The sequence below is a fragment of the Nestor notabilis genome, unplaced genomic scaffold (genome assembly GCF_000696875.1).
Source record: "Nestor notabilis isolate BGI_N333 unplaced genomic scaffold, ASM69687v1 scaffold18020, whole genome shotgun sequence".
In the NCBI taxonomy this organism is placed as follows: Eukaryota; Metazoa; Chordata; class Aves; order Psittaciformes; family Psittacidae; genus Nestor; species Nestor notabilis.
Window position 1 is genome coordinate 55,390 of NW_009910853.1, and position 18,365 is coordinate 73,754.

General features: G+C 48.7%; 1 protein-coding gene across 1 annotated transcript in view; it reads left to right on the top strand.

Annotated features, from left to right (window-relative positions):
* The window catches only part of IGDCC4 (immunoglobulin superfamily, DCC subclass, member 4), a gene marked incomplete at its 5' end in the record, with an annotated part of 53,980 nt that overhangs the window by 25,536 nt on the left and 10,079 nt on the right, over positions 1–18,365 (top strand). The window contains 12 exons of the mRNA XM_010011955.1: positions 2,617–2,751; positions 5,337–5,492; positions 6,022–6,432; positions 7,172–7,336; positions 8,413–8,550; positions 9,989–10,162; positions 10,711–10,944; positions 15,392–15,499; positions 15,826–16,009; positions 16,650–16,777; positions 17,613–17,783; positions 18,196–18,333. Of these exons, the coding sequence (XP_010010257.1) occupies positions 2,617–2,751; positions 5,337–5,492; positions 6,022–6,432; positions 7,172–7,336; positions 8,413–8,550; positions 9,989–10,162; positions 10,711–10,944; positions 15,392–15,499; positions 15,826–16,009; positions 16,650–16,777; positions 17,613–17,783; positions 18,196–18,333 (2,142 nt within the window). The remainder of the gene's footprint in view (positions 1–2,616; positions 2,752–5,336; positions 5,493–6,021; positions 6,433–7,171; positions 7,337–8,412; positions 8,551–9,988; positions 10,163–10,710; positions 10,945–15,391; positions 15,500–15,825; positions 16,010–16,649; positions 16,778–17,612; positions 17,784–18,195; positions 18,334–18,365) is intronic.

The window sequence follows — 18,365 nt, forward strand, 5'->3', positions numbered from 1 at the left end:
AAGCTGCGTGGAGATCGGGCAGGGAATATATTGCCATCTGGCTGGTGTTATTTTTTTACTCTAAGTTTATTTTTTTCCCCAGCACTGCAGAAAAGAACAGCTTCTTTTCTCCAGTTCTTCCCAGCACTGTGGCCTTCCCTGTAATGGCTGCTATAAAAGCCTTTTCCTTCTGGTGCTTTCTCATGTGTTCCCTTCCAAATCCTGCTGGAAAGCTCCTTCTCCTTGATCTTTCTCTGATGTTGCCTCATCCCTCTCTGCTGTATATGTAGAGAAAGGTTATGAGGTAGAGAAAGGGTAGAGGTCCCGTGCGCCTCGCAGCCTCACGCACCCAGCCGGGTCTCGCTGGAGTCCCTGCACTCGGTTGTTTTGCAGGAGTAATGATTACTTGTGGATTGTAGTGCTTTGCTGAGCTGGAGCTGGAGTTAAAAGAAAGCTGCTGCCAGCAAGAGCCTTGCATTTCTCTGATCCTTCAGCTTATGTGCCTGTTGCAGAAGCTGTCATGCCTGTTTTTGCATTTAAACCCATTTTCTGTCTTGGTAGCTCTCAAGCACAACCTTGGTGCCGCAGTTAAGAGAGACCAAGAATTTGATCTGATTGTCAGTCTGAATCCATAGCCTGATGTGGTTTGTTCTTGTTCCTGTTCTGTCCCCGAGTTGTCCTGCTGTGCCCGGACATGATGGCTGCGAGTCTGGTGGTGTCTGTAGGTGTGAACACTGTGAACAGCTCATGTAGGAGTGCAGCAAAGCCCTGGCCATGCTGGACGCACCACAGGACATTGTATGTGCCTGTACACCCCAGGCCCTCTGCGTGGCACGCTTGTTCCACTGGAAGGAGGACAGCGGGCTTGGCTTCTCCTTCGTGCCCCATGGCAGCTCCTATTGCTGGTGTTGCCCAGGGCAGGGGTTGCAGTTTAGTGTGGTCCAGCCCTTGCCCCAGTGGGGACCACGGGCAGCCCTCGGTCTCTGCTTCCATCTGCTGGACAAGCTCTGGCTCCTGCTCTCACGTTTTCCCTTGGTGCCTCACGGGTTTTGCTAGCTCCTTTTAAACTGTGCGCATGTAATACTACAGATGGAAATCCCTTTCACACGTCTATGGGCTGCAAGAAGATTTCAGTGTTGGACCAACTGTCTTTGGCAAGACTGGAGTAAATGGCAAGAAGCCTGGAGATGGGCTGAGCACAGCACCTTCAGTGCAGCAGTGTATAACCTCCTGCTGTGTAGCAGGCCTGTGTGCTGAGGCCAAAACTGCTCTGGTTTGTACCACAAGAAAGTCTAGTATGGATGAGTGTTGCTTGGATGCCACATGAGTGGCCTGTGTGGGCCAGGCCAGAGGTCCAGCCATTGCAAGTGCCATCTCCAAAAGTGACCACAGCGGATGGTAGAGGAAAGCATGTAAAAAGAACTGGGCAGGGAGAACATGGTGCTTTCCTTGGACATCTCAGCATCTGACAGTCAGGGATGTGGAAACACCTTGGGCTGGGGACTGCATCGAGACCTTCATATTTAACAGTCCTGATAAATGGGTCCTTCATGAGCTTGCCTGAACTTCTTGGGTTTTGAACTCTGCAGCATCTTAGGACAGTGAGTTTGTACAGTGCAGAGGTTCTGCTTTTGTTTATTTGAGACCTTCTGCCAACAGCTTTCTCTGCTAGCTCAGGGGAGCACCCAGGGCAGGTCTTAGAATTACTTGTACAACGTGACTCCTCTGCAGTTATTTCTCCTTTCATGCGGACAACAACAAAAGTGTCCCTCTGAGTTAGACATCCTTGAGAGTGCTGGAAGAACAGGGTTGCTGGGTTGTGGAGGGTTATGAACAGTCTGGTCTGCTCAAGAGTGCTGTGGTTGTTTTCATCTGACAACAGAAATCTGGCTCCTGCAGAGGCATTTCCTTAACCTTCCCTTAACCCCTGCTCAGCAGTGGGCAGACACAGGCAGAAGGTTCATTTCAAGCAAAAACCACCTCCATCTTGTACTCAAGAAGTTGTGCAATGCAGTCTATAGACCTTCCTGTAAATGCCGCTTGATTTACTTTTGGCTTTGTCTGTGCACTTTCTCCTCCAGATGTGCAATGACTGATTCAGTCTTTGTGCCATCAGCTAAAGGCCTGGGCACAAGCTTGACCTCTCTTTGGTGCCATTTACGGTACAGCAGCTGGATGTTAGGATTTGTTTGACTGAGTTACTAGGTTCTTTCTGAGCTGTTACAGTGCCAAGTTACTAGATTCTTTCTGAGCTGTTACAGTGCCTTAGCAAAGGGTGTGTTGTCTTGCTCTGTTTGAGGATAGCAGTGTCTTGTCTCATGTAATTAACAAAACACCCATTTAGCAACAGCTGATGAAGGTGCTGGGTTGAAACTCTATTTATTTTCCATGTGAAAATCCTGCTGCTAATTTTTGCTAGGACCAGCATGATGAGGATGCATCTTCAGGACACCCTGTTGTCCTTTAGCAAAAATATTGCAATCATGTCAAACAAGAACTGCTGCTTCTCCTCCAGCTGGCCATGACCCATTATCACATGTGAAACAACCCACGGGGTGTGTGGGCTCCACATTCTCTGTTTTTCTAGGGACTTTGCAGTTTGGAAGGACAGACTTTTCTTTTCCCTTTTGACTCCAGGTTCCCAGTCAGCAGGAGGAGATGTCGCCATCGTTGCTGCTCCTGAGAACACCACGGTGGTGGCCGGGGAGAGCGTGGTGATGGAGTGCATGGCAGCTGCTGATCCCACCCCCTTTGTCTCCTGGATCCGACAGGGTGAGCCTGAGGGACAGGATTAAGTTTTTGTTGTCCAGAGGAACCTGTGCATACTTTATGTTTAAAAACATCTATTAAAAAGCTGAGAAATCTGTGGGGCTGGAAGGGTGCTTGTTATAGCAGTACCTAATGACACGGGTGGTGGTGCAGTGTAGGGTGTCCTTGCTAAACTGGAATTACTAATTAAATCTAGAAGGTTACAAAGCATGCAGTTCACTTTATAGTTGGTTGACCTGTGAAATATATGCAGCTCTAATGCTTGGATGCCTTTTGATCTAAATTAGTCATCCTTATTGTATGAGCTTGAGCACTGAAGGTCATGAGATGGGGTCAGGCCTATGCCATTCCTACAGGGACTCGGAGGTTAGTGGGGATTCTGTGGAATCCGCCTTTGCATGAGAGAAATAACTTGTACGATCTTGCAGGATTCTGAAACGTGGTAAGATTTAATCCTTGCAGTGGCAGGGCATGTTGCTGGAAGGTTTTTATTCACAGTCTTACTGTGGTCACACTGGTGATAGAAGGATTGAGCAGAAGCTCAGGTCTCCTCAGAGGTGTACAGGTGAGCCAGACTGGCACACGTTACCCAGGGCTGATAGCCTAAGTCATGAGTTGGGTGCTAGTGTCACTTCAAGTGTCGCATCCATCAGATGTGTTTCAGAGGCTCTGCCTGAAGATGTTCTCAGCTCAGGAGTCAGTTCTCCCCTAGAAAAGGCTCTCAGTCATTTCCATAAATCCAGGTCATGATTTAAAACTCCTCTCCCCTGTAACCATTTATTGTGGTTGGTCTTAAGCCCAGACTTGTCCACAGGCAGGGATTTTAGTGTATATAAATATTTCCTCTTCCCCACAAAAAAAAAGGACCAAAAATATCTCAGAGGATATAACTTTTGATTAAATGCTCTGGCAGAAATGTTTCTGGTTTATCCTGTGCACTTCACAATTCCAGATACATGCTAGATCACTTAATCATTGCTTTGCTGGGAGCTGCTGATGCCTGAGTAGAGTAGGTATTACTAATTATCACTATGAAAGTTTTTTGAATGGGGAGGAAAAGGAGGAGGAAAGGTTGATGAAAGAGTTCTTTACATGCTTTGTTTTGAAGTGGTTGCTTGGTCTCCCCTGTGCTTCCCAGTGTGGACTCTTCAATTAGAAAAGATGGATTAACAGTATTAGCAGTTCTGTGTTATACAAGCATGTTTCTTTCCAAGGCTTCATTAAGGAGCAGGCTGGGTTACTGGACGATTAGTCATGTAGGTAACACGGAGTATGGTACCTCCAGGTTGCCAGTTTGGCTCTTGCCACTCTTGGTGGTGTCAGCTAATTGCTACCATCTGGAGTCAGGTTTTCAAAGTGCTCCAGTGCAAAAGGGGTGCACGGATTTTCCCCTCCTCTGAGCATGCAGCCAGTGAATTGTGAGGCCATCTAAATACCCCTAAACTGTGGAGGGAGGGGGCAGAGGATCTGATCTCAGCTGCATTCCCTGCTGATGGTGCTAAGTAGGTGTGCAGCTGCTCACAGTGGAGGTGGAGAGCTTGCTTCTGTCTCGAGGTACAGACTCAGCTGAATCTCTGAGAGGTAAAGGTAAGACAGTGCTGAGCTTTTGCTGTCTGAAAGACATCCCTGCTTTTGTAGGTGAAGAGGGACAAAGTCTGGTGTAGCACAGCTCTGCACAAACCGGCTGGCTGTGCCAGAGCTGGCCACGGGTACCTGACCTCCCATCCGTGCCTTTCCTTGCTCATACTCTGTCCCCAGCTCCTGGCTTTGCCCTCCTCCACTCATTCAGAGGTGCCAACACCATGGTCCCCATGTTTCTCACACCAGAGCAGTGCTGACAATAAGCAGGGCCCAGCGCCAGTCTGTGATATGCTGAGGAGCCCAGGGCTACTGGAAGTTGTAGAAGGATGGCTTATCTTCTGGCCAGGGAGCCAGAGCCACCCTTTCCTTCTTCCCTACTTCCCCTACTCAGCAATGCTGAGCATCTGGCCAGGAGAATGGGGAGAGGTCAGCTTATGGTCCAAGCATCAGAGCCCCAAGGAGAACCAGGTGTCTTCCTGATACTCTGAAAATCAGGAGCCAAGCTGGGGGCAAAGAATGAATTGGGAAGCTCAATAAATTTGGGTTCACGTGTGGGACCCAGAGGAAGGAAGAACTCCTGAGCTGTTAGTCATTCAGTGCTCTTGCTGACATCTGCATTAACGAGTGAGGGGAGGAGGTGTGTGTGTTCGTGCTTGGGGGTCATCAGGCAGATCCAGCAGCTTTTCCAAGATGTGTGTTAGTACAGCTTTTCCTTGAATGTGCTATTCCTGGGGGCTCTCATTGCAGGCACACCCTTGGTACTAGAGACTGTTTTGATCCAAAACAGAACAACTTCAGTTATTAGAGGCTAAACTAAGCCTTGAGCCAATGCTGGCTTGGGCTGGCTGATGCTTGATCAAACGCTGAGGAGTGTCCCAGCAGGAACCTTCCTCTGGGCTGGGATTCGGGATTTGAGGGTCTCTCCACTCCCCAGCTGTGATCCTGGCTCTTCACAAGCCCTCATAAAGGGGGCTGCCTCTCACATTTGTGCATGTTTCTTCCTGCAGATGGAAAGCCTGTTTCCACGGATGTGATTGTGCTGGGCCGGACAAACCTCCTCATCCCTTCGAGCCAGCCCCATCACTCGGGGGTGTACGTCTGCCGTGCTAACAAACCCCAGACCAGGCAGTTCGTCACAGCCGCGGCTGAGCTCCGGGTCCTTGGTGAGTAGAGAGCAGGGTGAATGCTCCAGGTTGAAACCCTGACCAGGCAGGTGTGGATTACATGGACCAACATCCAGGAGATACCCAAGAAGTTGTGTCTGTGGCCCGTGCTGGGTAAGATGGGAGCCAGGGTAGAGCCAGGAGGCCATGGGTTGGGATAGCTCTCAGTGGGAGTGTCTCCTCTTTAATTTGGGGTTTAGTTCCTTGTATTTACTGAACCGTTTTATGCCTTATTCTTGTTCTCCAGGGTTCCCTCATGGAAATCTGTATCAGCAATTAACTTTCAGTATCGTGGAAGCCAGCAGGGAGAACAGCCTAGGATCAGGGAGTGCAGCACATGATTGATAGAGAATTTATTTTTCCTTTTGGACAGAGTCTAAATTAAGCCTCTAGAGTCTGCCTGGCAAATCCTATCTTGTAAGCAAAGCTGCTACTGAATAAAACATAGCACCGAGTGGGGAGGAGAAGGGATTTGCTTTGCTATCTTTTCCTCCTCCTTCCTGCATTAATTTGTCCTCTTTCCTCCCAGCTACACCCAGCATCTCCCAGGCTCCTGAAACCATCTCGCGCACCCGCGCCAGCACAGCCCGGTTTGTGTGCAAGGCAGAGGGGGAGCCAGCCCCAACCATCCAGTGGCTGAAGAACGGGGAGACCATCCTCTCCAACGGGCGGGTGAAGGTGCAGAGCAGCGGGAGCCTTGTCATCAATCAGATCGGGCTGGAGGATGCTGGCTACTACCAGTGCGTGGCTGAGAACAGCCTGGGCATGGCTTGTGCCACTGCCAAGCTCTCGGTGATCGTGCGGGAGGGTTTGCCCAGCGCTCCCAAGAAGGTGTCAGCCGTGTCCCTCTCCAGCACCACAGTCCTTGTGTCCTGGGAGCGGCCAGAGTACAACAGCGAGCAGATCATCGGCTTCTCCTTACATTACCAGCGGGCTGTGGGTAGGTGTTTCCTGCCCCTGCAACACAGCTGTGTTGCAGCTACAAGACACAAAACACGGGTTGATTTTTCTTTCCCAGCTAGTGACAAGAGTGAAGCAATTCCAGTCTGTGTAGCCCTCTTCGTTGTGGGTAAAGGGATTTTCTCTTGGAGTCAGTGTCAGCCTGTGACAGTGCCTGTGGATTAGCCAACATATATTAACTTGTTGACCAGCAGCAGCATATCCATGTAGCTGAGCTGTCTGGATTCTAGTGAGACCAGGCACTTCTGGAAACTTCTGTCGTTTACTTTTTCCTCCAACATATTGCTTTTATATGCAAAGGGTGTGATTATTAATTGAGATATTAAATAGCTACATTGTGTACAGGGGTAATCACTAACTCATTTACACCCAGAATCTGAGGTGAGGCACTTGGGTCTCTTGGGGTCTGTCTTCCCAAGCAGCCAGCAAGCCAATACTCTTGCTGAACTGTTGCCAGAGCTCCTTTGAAAATTAAGCTGGTAACATCAGCTGCCTTAGCATGGATTAAGGAACTTGAGGTGAAAAGGAGATGTTAACATAGAAGCATTGAATGTTTCTGCCTGAAGAATGCACATAAATGGGGTTTGTGCAGTTACTGGGGGAACTGGAGAAGTGATTGTTAAGGTGGATCTCCACTGTGGACCTTGTGATGGAAGTGATTTTTCAAGGAGTGTCTTGCCAGCTCACTGACCTGCTGATCGGTGTTGCCTTTGCTCTAGGAACAGATAACGTGGAATACCAGTTTGCTGTCAATAATGATACCACTGAGCTGCAGGTGAAGGACCTAGAACCCAATACCAACTACGTCTTCTACGTGGTCGCGTATTCTCAGCTCGGCGCCAGCCGGACGTCCTCTTCCATCATTGTTCAGACCCTGGAGGATGGTGCGTTCAATTACATGGGTACTGGTGCCTAGAAAATGTTCTTGGCCTGTTTCATGGTGAGCATTGGGTATGCTATGGAAAATAGTGTCAGCTTCTAGACACCTAAACTTGCTTGCTGCTCCTTTAAAAACAACCCCAAACAACAAAACAAACCTCCCAAAACTAAAGCACTCTGGTTTGATCATCAGCTTGGGTGATGAAGAGCATGAAAATGACCTAGCTGACAGCATGGCCCATGAGAATCCTTCAGGAACTACAGTCAGCTCCTCTGGGCTTTCATCTAGCTAATGCAGTATTGCTCCAAACTTGACTCTGGGCCAGACTTGATTTCAACTTGGAAGAAAGACATCTATTGCAATTTGTAGGGGTGGGAGCAGCCTTGAGGTTGGATTCCTTAAGAGCCAGTAGTTTGTGTTGATTTTACCACTTATCATGTAGCATTTTGCAAGCAGTAAGGGCAGAGTGCCAGAAGGAGAGCAGCCCAGCAGGAGAGGACATGTACAGCTTTCAACAGACTGCAGGACAGAGGCAAGAAGTGATGGTTTTGGCAGACCTCATGCAAGCCCCTGCTATGCTGCAGGGTCCATTATGTGGTTTTAATACTCCTGACAGCGAACTGCGTGGTCCCACATGTATGTGTCTGAAGCCTGAAAAGCTGAGTTGAAAGCAGGAAAGCTGCTTGCAGCACAGAGCTGTGATTCTTGAGGGAATGGGGATTCCCAGGCTGAAGTCTGGATCTGTGAGCCATTTCCGTCAGTGTCTCCTTCCTGCTCCATAGGCTGATTAGCTGGTCTGTGCTAGCTTGCCCAGTTTGCAGTGCACATGGGGTCCCTGGGGAGCAGTGATCAGCCTGTTGAAGCTGAGCAGCCCATCTCCCCTCCCCAGACACCACACTGGTGCGCTGAGCTGTTGAAGAGCTGGGGGTATTGGTTCCCCGTGGGCCAGAGAACATGTCACCAGTGGCTGTGGCAGGGCCAGGACCAGGTAGTGGCCTCCAGCCAGCTCCAAGAGGTGGCAGAGATGTGTTGAGGTCTTGCCCTGGGCTTTCCTGACTTCTCCTTGTCGTTTCTACCCAGTTCCTAGTGCTGCCCCTCAGCTGTCCCTGTCGAGCATGACTCCTGGTGACATCCGTGTGACATGGCTGCCTCCCCCTCCAGAGCTGAGTAATGGCAAGATAACCAAGTACAAGATAGACTACTGCACCCTCAAGGAAGGTGAGGAAAACACTGTTCAGGGGTTGTGGATTCTGCTCCAGCAGAGCAGTCTTAACGTTTGAGGGGAGGAGGGACAGAAGGACCCCTTCTTAACCAAGGGAGGACAACACCCCTTGTAGCCTGGCTCTGCTGGTGGTGGTCACAGCAGTGCTGGTGCTGTGCTACTTCACCCTGCTTTGAGGTGCCTTCTGTGATCATGGAGGAGCCTGGGTCATCAGGGGAACGGCCTGGGCCTGGTGCTTGTGTGTTTGTGCTGCCCCATGAATGTCTGCATAAGCAAACCTTTGGTGGCATCAGCACTGTGTGTTCTGGGGGAAGAGCTTTGTGCTGGTTGGGGAAGAAGGGTAAATGCATTTTATTCCTTTAAAGTGGAGTCTAATCAAAGTGACCCTTGTGGGGGCAAAAAAGCAAATATCCTGGCTAGGCTGTGTTGTTCTGTTGTTGAGTTTTATCTGGGTTTATTTATATTGTCAGATGCTCTAAGAAGCCTTCAGCAGGGATGGTAGTGTTTACCTGTGCTGGATGTGGCTGTTCCAATTCCATGTGGGCTTGCTTTGCAAATTCTTCTGGGTATTTGCTCTTAAAACTGTCAAAGCTCTGCAGCTTCTCACTTCCCAGGGTCATGATTCTTACCAAGAGAAGGGTGGGGAGTGTGATGAAGTGCTGGACATGCTCCCATGTGTTTGATCTGGATTTGTAGTCTGTGCTATGACTCCTGGCTCTTAGATTTTCATTCTGAGCCTGCCTGTGGCTCTGTGGCGTCGTAAAACCTTGGAAATGTGTGCAATCCAGGGATCACACTCATCAGTATGCTGTTGCATAGCAGGGACAGTGCTCCCAGCTGACTTTACAACAGGTGAAGCTGAAAAGCAAGACCTTTGCATTCACCAAACAGGCAATATGAATCTTCAGCAAGACCCATGAGTTGCTACGGTGAAAATCTCAAGCCATCTCAGTTTAAATTTCCTGTTATCTGCCTTATGAACTTGGGTGGGCTGAAGAGGGAGATGCAAAACCTCAGCCTGGCCTGAGTGGAGGTGTGAATTTTTCAGAGAGCAAGATTGCTGGACAGTTCTGGTTCAAATTAAGGTGAGGATTTTAATACAGCAGTGAGAAGCAGTGGAATGTACCATTGGCATACACATGTTCTGCCATCACAGCAGCAGCAGCAAGGTTTCTGACAGCTCCCCTCCAGGCAGGCTCAGTGGTGCTGAAGGCAATGTGTAGATCTGAATGTGATGAAGGGAGTTGTCAGTCAGGGTATCAGCTCTGCCCAGCCTTCAGTTCTAGTTTTTCTTGGTGGCATGAGATATTACACAGGGCAAAGCCAGCCCAAAGCGTGCAGGCCATGTGGGGGTAGCTGGGCTTTGTGGCTTCTCAGCTCAATTTCCTTTTGACTGGGAAACCCATGTTTCCAATGGTGTCCCCTTGGTTCCAGCAGATCAGGTAACCTCCATTGAAGTGGGTGGAAATGAGACACAAATCACTCTCTACTCGCTCCATCCCAACAAAGTGTACAAGGTGCGCATCGCGGCCAGCACCAGCGTGGGCTACGGGGCCCCTTCCGAGTGGACCCAGCACCGGACTCCTGACAGAGACAACCAGACGCATGGTAGGAGGCTGGGTAGTGCCTGGGGTTTGGGGCAGGGTGTGCAGGACACTGGGGAACTGAGGCATAATCAGAGATACTTGCTTTCATTAGGGAATTACAAGCACTGGTTTTGGTTAGACCAAAGCACCCACCTTTATCTTTCTGTTCGTTAGCCCCTGCACGTCCTTCCTCCCTCCATGTGCAGCTGTGAAAATTCTTAAGAAATGAAAAGTAAACCCCCCAAACCCCAATGTTATGACATTTGGGAGTGAACAGACAATTCTGCCAAGCAGAGTTGAGCCCAAGCCAGATTCCAGCAGTGGTTAAAGATGGTGGCAACTCAGAATGCATTGAGAAACTCCCATAGTGGCTTTGTGACATTGTTCTTTCCTGCATCACCCAGAAGTCAACAGTAAAGCATAACTGTTCCAGTCTCCTCTGTCAGACAGTGGAGACATCCAGCTCATGGGACAGCCTTTCCTCACCACCAAGGACAGGAAGGATTCAGTGGAGCAGGGGAATGGAGACGAGTGGCTGAACATTTTTCTCTTGTCTTCTTCTTCTTCTAGTTCCATTTGCCCCGACAGAATTAAAAGTCCGAGCGAAGATGGAGTCTCTGCTGATAACGTGGCAGCCCCCAGCCAACCATGCCCAGATATCTGGCTACAAGCTCTACTACCGGGAAGTGGGCCCAGAGGAGTCCAGCGATGAAAGCCCTTTGGATGGTGCTGAGGATGAGAGCTGGGATGTAGGACCGATAAAACTAAAGAAGAAAGTGAAGCAGTACGAGCTGACTCGACTAGGTTAGCTGCTTCCATCCCTTAGTAGTCAGTGTGGAAACCCAGGGTCTGTCTTGCACTTCATAGCAGTCCCTTGAGATGCTTCCAAGAGTTGTCTGCTTGGCTGCAAACACATAGGACCATGAGAGCTGTTTTAAGAGCCCCCAGAATCATTTCTGGCAGGGGGTGTTTGGGGCTTGTTCTGAGCAAAGTTTAAAACACAGACGTTTCTGATGCCAGTGTAGCAGGGATTGTATTTTTAACCAAGGGCTACTAATACACTTAGTATACACTAATAAATGGATCTGAATCAATTAGTGTTTTTATTGTGTTGCCATAAAGAGTGCCTAGATTAAAATCTCCAGTCAGGACAATGATCTCTCCTTCTCTGTGTATTCCAAAGAAGCTCCATAATTGCATGCTGTTTGAAACCTCTCTGTATTAAAATGCAGAGATGGGTTAATTCACAGCATACTAATTTGGGATCAGTATTCTCCTCCACCTCCCCCTAAAGGAAAAGGGATAGATTAGTGAGTGTCCATGGCTGGAGAAGAGTCTGCACCACAGTCAGATCTGCCTGCCTGGCTAACTGTGCTTGGCAATTCCCGTAAGGAGTTAATGCTTCTAATGTCTGATCATACTAATTAGTTGATTTGCTCATGGATACAGGATGGAGAGAGAGGACAGTCATGGCAGATCCTTGAAACAGGATTCTACTTCTTAGAGTCCTTCCATCCCTCACTTCATGCTTCATCCCTTTTACTGCCCAGTGAGCTGAGACTGCAGGGCTGGTGTTTCTCGTGCTGGTTCATCTTGTACATCCCGCATGTGTATTATACATGGTGTAAAAGTCAGGCTGCAGCACCTGGAAAGACAGTTTGTGTCATCGCTAAGTAGGTTTCCAGCTATGTGCAGCCATCCTGCCACTGAGAGAGTGTTAACAGTTATGAGTTTCTCTGAAGAATTTAGGTCTGTAATTATTGCACTGAGGAAACCACATGTGAACATCATCACGCTGCTCTAACCACTGGCAAGTCAGTTAGCAGAGGGACTCGGGAATGGGCTGAATTGATTCCAAATGCTCTGGCATGATGATGCTGAGAAGGCTGCTTGTTCTTCTGTAATTACTTCCTTAAATTTGGGCATCCGTCAAGCCCTAATGGCTTCCTTATGATTTTGGTGGTTGTGGATCAGCTATCATTGTGTCAGGAAGAGAGTCTCAGGTTTCTTCAAGCCATGGATTTTCTCTTTTTCTCTCCCTTGCACTGTTGAATGATGTGCTCTTGCATGTGTACAGTAAAGGAAGGGATCAAGAATCTGGCTGTGCTAAGAAAGGCAGGGATCTGGACAAGAAACAAGGATGGGGAGTGGTTGGGATTTAGAAGGGTTTAGTTTTATGATGGGGAGCTACTCTGCACAGGTAGTTACATCTGCATTGGGTGTCTTGTAGGCAGAGTGGGTAGCAGTCTCAGGAGAGGATGGCAGCCCTAACGTGGTCTATGCTGGGGCACACTGGCTGATGAGGACTCAGCTGGGGGGATTTCCCAGTTCAGGGGTGTCTGAGTCCAACTCTGATCGCTGCAGGACTGACCAGAAGTTAAAGCAAGTTCTTAAGGGCATTGTCCAAATGCCTCTTAACAGTGACAGACCTGGGGCATTGAACACCTCTCTGGGAAGCCTGTTCCAGTGTTTGAAATGGTGTCAGGAAATCCCAGGGTTAGGCACTGGGAATACAAAGCTGTAGCTGAGGCGTGGTTGCATACCATGTCAGTGCAAACAAGGTCCGGCTTCAGGCAGAGGTGGATGGGTGTGCAGAAAGCTTCCTGAGCACAGTTACTCTTTATTCACAGCGGCAGCACAACTATTACACCAGCAAAGATCCCTGCCCATGTTTCCCTCCCCAAGTTTCCTGTACCATTAAGCAGTGTTTTAGGTTCCTTGTGCTGGTCCTGTGCAAGATTCTTGTTTTGTCTTCTCTTGCGCTGGCTGGTCCTGCTGTCATGGTGCCAGCTTTGTCCATCACCTCTTCTCTTATCCCACAGACATCCTCATCTTTTGCCTCAACCCCAACATCTGGCTTCTTGATTTTGCCTTTGGTAATGACTCTGCTCTCTCCATTTAAGCTGAAATAAGAGAAGATTTTTCTCCCATGCTCATGCAAACCTCTGGAGCAAATCATGTCTCCTTAGAGTGGTATCTCTAATGACATGTATCTTTTCTGAGAGGAATGAGCTGAAATCCTGTGACAGAGGAGGGCAGCTGTTCGGAGGCACAGAAAACATACAGCAATTTCATGAGCCCACAAAATCAAAAGGAGCTGTCCTGAATCACCAGGAGGGTTTTTCCCTGAGGAATTCCCATCGATTTCCATGTTCTAGCAGTTCGTCTCTGTACAGGTGTGCAACTACCAGGGCCATAATTTACAGGAAAAATAAACAGTAAGGATGTGATCCTCTCTTCCACATTTCTATGATGGAAGATTGCATTCCTCCGGGAATGACTCTCTGGAGATCAGGGTATTTTCCCACTTAGAGGAAAGTATGGCATATGGCATCTGGCCAATATGAACACCTTGAAAAACTGATTGAAACAACATATTTAGCATATTGGGTATATTATGCAGTCATCCAGATTAGTGATTTGAAATGATCTGGACTAGATTATTCTGCTTATATTTAATGTATGATGGAATGCAGTGAAATACATCTGTTCTCATGCTGCCTACTAGCTTCTTGACAGCTTGATAGAGCTTTATGTCCGCATGTTCTAAGAGCTTGAACATCTGGGTCTATGTATAAAACTTGAAGCCAAGCCTCTGACTGAGAAATCCAAAATACCCTTATTTTTGGAAAGTGAATTGCTTGATCTTGTAGTAGAGCTCCCCTGGCTCCACATATAAGTGGCTGCTGTAGTGATCCTACCTGGGGATGGAGATGGAAAGCTTGTCCTTTCCTTCACTTCTCCAATAGGAGCTGCCCACAGCTGCATCACATCTGTGAGCTCTTCCTCATCGTTTTGGAACACATCATCCACGCTGAGCTCGTGTCCCAGCTAAATCCTCAGGCAGGAAGCAGAGTGCATGTGCTGGTGAGGGACAGGCTGTGGGGTCCTTTATTCCACCAAGCCCATGGTCCCAGTGTTTGGACATTGAGTGCCCTTTGGTCTCATCCCCCTTGTGTGGGTTCGAAACGTTTTCCTGTGGCTGGGGAGTGTGAAAATGCAGATCAGGCACCTTGGGGGCAGACAAAGCTCTGTTTGCTTTTGGGATTCTTTTGGAGAGAAAAACGTGGCTGAACTGTTTTTGTATTCTGAGTGTGACCATGTGTTGTGGAGCCTTTGGTAATTGGTACCATTAGCCTCTGGGAGCGTAATCAGCACAGTCCTGATAAAATTGGCATCAAATAAGGAAGGTTTTATTCTGCTTACGTTGTCTGGCAAAGGGAGCAGTGATCTGTCAGGGCAGGGAATGAACAGGCATATCCCAAATTAACCAACTTCATCAATGCACTGCAGTCAGAGACAATCTGGACTGGTCTTGCTGAGCTTCTGAATGGGCTGGCTGCTGAAGGGAGGAGTTGGCAAGTGTCTTATTTGAGAACTCTGTATATCCCAAGTTGTTTCCTTGAGTAAACATCTCCCTTAAAACCCCCTCAGATGTTGCTTAACACAGCAGAGGAGTGTTTCAGCTGATGAAAGGCCAGTGGAAAGAGATAAATGAATTTTGGACCAGGCAGCACTGCTTGGAGATAGAGCACCCTGTCCTGGTGCTCAGTTTGGGTCCAAACTTGAGGTTCCCCCCAGAGTGCATGGTTATCTGATGGGAAGAGTGTGTAATGAGCAGCCTCAGGTTTCTGGTGTGGGTTTTCTGTGCACTGTTGCTTTTCTCAATCAAGAGACTCTGCTGTGGAGGCCAAATAGTCACCAACAAAAGCTGCCAGTGAGTTAACAGGGTGTGGGGGGACTTGCTGGCAGGAAAATCCTCACAGCAGTGAACACATCAGAGAGGACTTTAGAAATGGGAGGTGCATTTTGGAGAGATGTCCTCACTCCTCATGAATAAACAGTGCAGTGCATCCATTTCCATGGGCGAGTGGGGAGTCACTGTGCATAGGTCTCTTCAGTAGTTTGCAAGGGAGAAAGCTCAGGAGATCCAGAGATGATGTACCACAGGTCAGGACACTCGTTAACCCTCGGTGGCTGGGGCAAGGCCACTTGCTGCTGCTAATTTCTGTGAAAAGTGAGGGGAGAACTAGAGAGTAGCTGTGATGGTTCGTGCACCAGTTGAGAGACAGTGTTGAATGTGAAAGCCTCTGAGTAGAAGGGGGACTCCTGCTGTATTGTAGCAAATACACCTCTGTTCAAGCTACCGTCGTGGATGGTGGGAAAAGCCAGTCAGGTCAAAGCAAACACGTCTAACTGGGAGGGTTGGTAACAAAAATAACCCCAGACAAACCCTGATTGATTTTTCCAGCTCCTGGGAGACTCTATGAGGTGAAGCTGGTGGCATTCAATAAGCACGAAGATGGTTATGCAGCAGTTTGGAAGGGCAAAACAGAAAAGGCACCTGCAGCAGCAGTAGGTGAGGAACACCCTTCATTTGTGGTCTGTCTCTTCTGCTTGGCATGTGGCTTCAAAGCAAGGGTAGAGGTGAAGTTACAAGAAGATGAACTTCAAGAAGGACCAAAATGGGGAAGGTTCCAGTGTAAGGGAACTTCCTTTGACAGTCATTGCAGATTGTTTTGGAGGAATTACCTTGGGAAGGAGAGAAAGGAGCAAAATATCTCTCTTGTCATTAAGGATGTTCTTATACTGGGTGTGGGTGGCCTGTGTCCATGATGACTGTCACTTGCCTTTCTATCATGTATGTCTCCACATCTCGTTTTCTCTTTTTGTCTTGCACCACAGATCCCCCTGTGCAGAAGGGTCCTCCACTGCCTCCAGTCCAAGTCTATGCAGAGTCCAACAGCTCAACCTCCATATGGCTCAGGTGGAAGAAACCTGACTTCACAACAGTCAAAATTGTCAACTACACCGTGCGCTTCAGCCCCTGGGGCCTGAAAAATGCCTCTCTTGTTACCTACTACACGAGGTAAAGAGGGTTCATCTGCCATATATTGCTCATGTCAGGGGTAATCACAGGGCAGGAGGAACCTGCATGGAAGTTCAAGTACTGAGCAAAACCCTGGGAGTTTCACCTGCTGGAAAGATCTGCCTTGGTCACAGATACATTCAGAACTGCTGAAATGTGGCAATAGGACTTGTCTGTGACTTGAATACTAAGGGATCATTTAGTGGCTGGTCTCTGCATCTTTTCTGCTCTTGTTTGACCTTACGTGCTTGTTTCCCTGTTAATAACATGGCCAAGTGCAATTGTGGCCAGTCTCAAGCATTCATGTGAGATGGTCCTCACAAGTTTGGTTTAAAAATCACTTAGAGTTTAAGCAGTTTCGGGATGTGTTTTTTAAGTCCGGATTCCTGTGCAGGTTTTCAGCCTAAACCCAGGCTGTTTTCAAGCTTTTCTTTGGGGGCTGGGAACCTGCTTTGCTCTGTGGCTGGGAGCTGAGTGCTCTTGCATTCACATGACTGCAGGAGATGAAGCTTTAGGTGAAAAATCAGATACTGTAAGAGTTAGGATAATCCCTTACAGTATTCCTGGTAAGGTATCAAGGTGACAGTGGGTGGGAGAACCATCTAATGTTCATGGCCTGGTGAATGTGTCCTCTTGGCAGCTCGGATGAAGACATTCTCATCAGTGGGTTGAAGCCCTACACCAGGTATGAGTTTGCTGTGCAGTCCAATGGTGTTGGCATCGATGGGCCCTTCGGCAGCGTGGTGGAGCGGTTCCCCCTGCCCGACCGTGGGGGTTTGTGGGAACTGAATCCTGATTTCTCCTGGGTTTCCCTGAATCTCTGTCAAATTCCTCCTAATGTGTGATGCTGAGAACCTCTAAGCATCCTGGTAGCTTTCCCAAGCCCAGTGAAGGAGTGCTGCTTTGTAAACAGAGGAGCACGTAAAGGGAGTTGGGGCAATGATTGCTGTTACTGTGGGGTTGTCTCTGGGTTCAAAGGGCTGATAGTGCATTGCTTAAGCACTAGGTGCTCCCCAGAGCTGAATGTCACTGTGAGAACAAGAGTGCCTTGCCCAGCCTGGTGTTCCAGTAGGATCTCCACCTCTTAGCTTCAGGCCTGGTGAAGGCTGGGAGCAGAGATGATCCCAGGAGCATCAGTGGGTTAGCTCCTTACTCTGTGACAGCTTCTCTGGTATTCAGCTTCACAGAGCAGCAGTGATAGCCTTTGGAGTTGGTGTGTGTCCTGCCTCTAGCTGGGACTAGATGCTGTCCCAGGAAGATGGTGAAGGAAGCAACAAGGAGCAAGGATGTGCTGGGAATAGTCTCTCAAGCAGTGTTGCACAGCCTCAAACTCAGCTGTGTGGCTTCATCAGCACTATCATGTTTCCCTTGCCTGGTTGGCTGTGATGCACAAGTCCTGCCCTGTGTTGGGCTCAGAAGCCTCCTCTCCATGCTCTTCACAGCTTTTTTGGGTCAGGTGTCTGGTCACCCAGGTTGCTCATCATTACCTGCTTGCAAACATGGCTGTGGAACCACTGAGAAAAGACACGGAGCAGTTGCCATGCCCTGCACGTTTAATGCTCTCCTGTTTTCTGCTGTTCACACTGGATCTTGTCTCTGCCAGGTCCCTCGACTCCCCCATCTGACCTGCGGCTGCACCCGCTCAACCCCTATGCTGTGCAGGTGCACTGGTGCCCCCCTGTTGAGCCCAACGGCATCATTGTGGAGTACCTCATCCTCTATAACGCCAACAACACGCAGCCGGATGACATGTGGACCTTGCTGACACGAGAAGGTGAGCCTTCTCGAGGTGCTGAGCCACCCCACCAGGTCCTGGAGTATATGCTGGGCCTTGCTCCTGGTCATATGGGAGAGTCCATGAGCACAAATACTGAGAGGCTTGAAATCATACATGTTTAAAGCTGGAATAGCCATTATTATCCAGCAAAGGTCCTGCAGTTACAGGCTGGCAGGCAGTAATTCCTAGGAGAGCATATGCCAGCAGCACCACATGCAGTCTGTATCATCAGCTCTTTAAGCAGCAAGTTCATTAATACTTAAGAGGTGTATGAATTACCTCTTAGAGCTTATGACACAAAATCCCTCACTTCTGAGGGCCCAACAGAGTTCCACTGCTGCTTTGCTGCAGCCTCTGAATACTCTTGAAACTGCACATTTTAAACCTCTTTTGCCTTGCTTTTGATCAGGAAATATCTTCAGCACTGAAGTGCATGGCCTGGAAAGTGATACCAGATACTTCTTCAAGATGGGAGCAAAGACAGTCGTGGGATCTGGTCCCTACTCAAACGTTAAGGATGTGCACACCCTCCGGGAGAAGCTGTCAGGTACGACTCTCCCCTTTGTTCCAGTGCAGGAA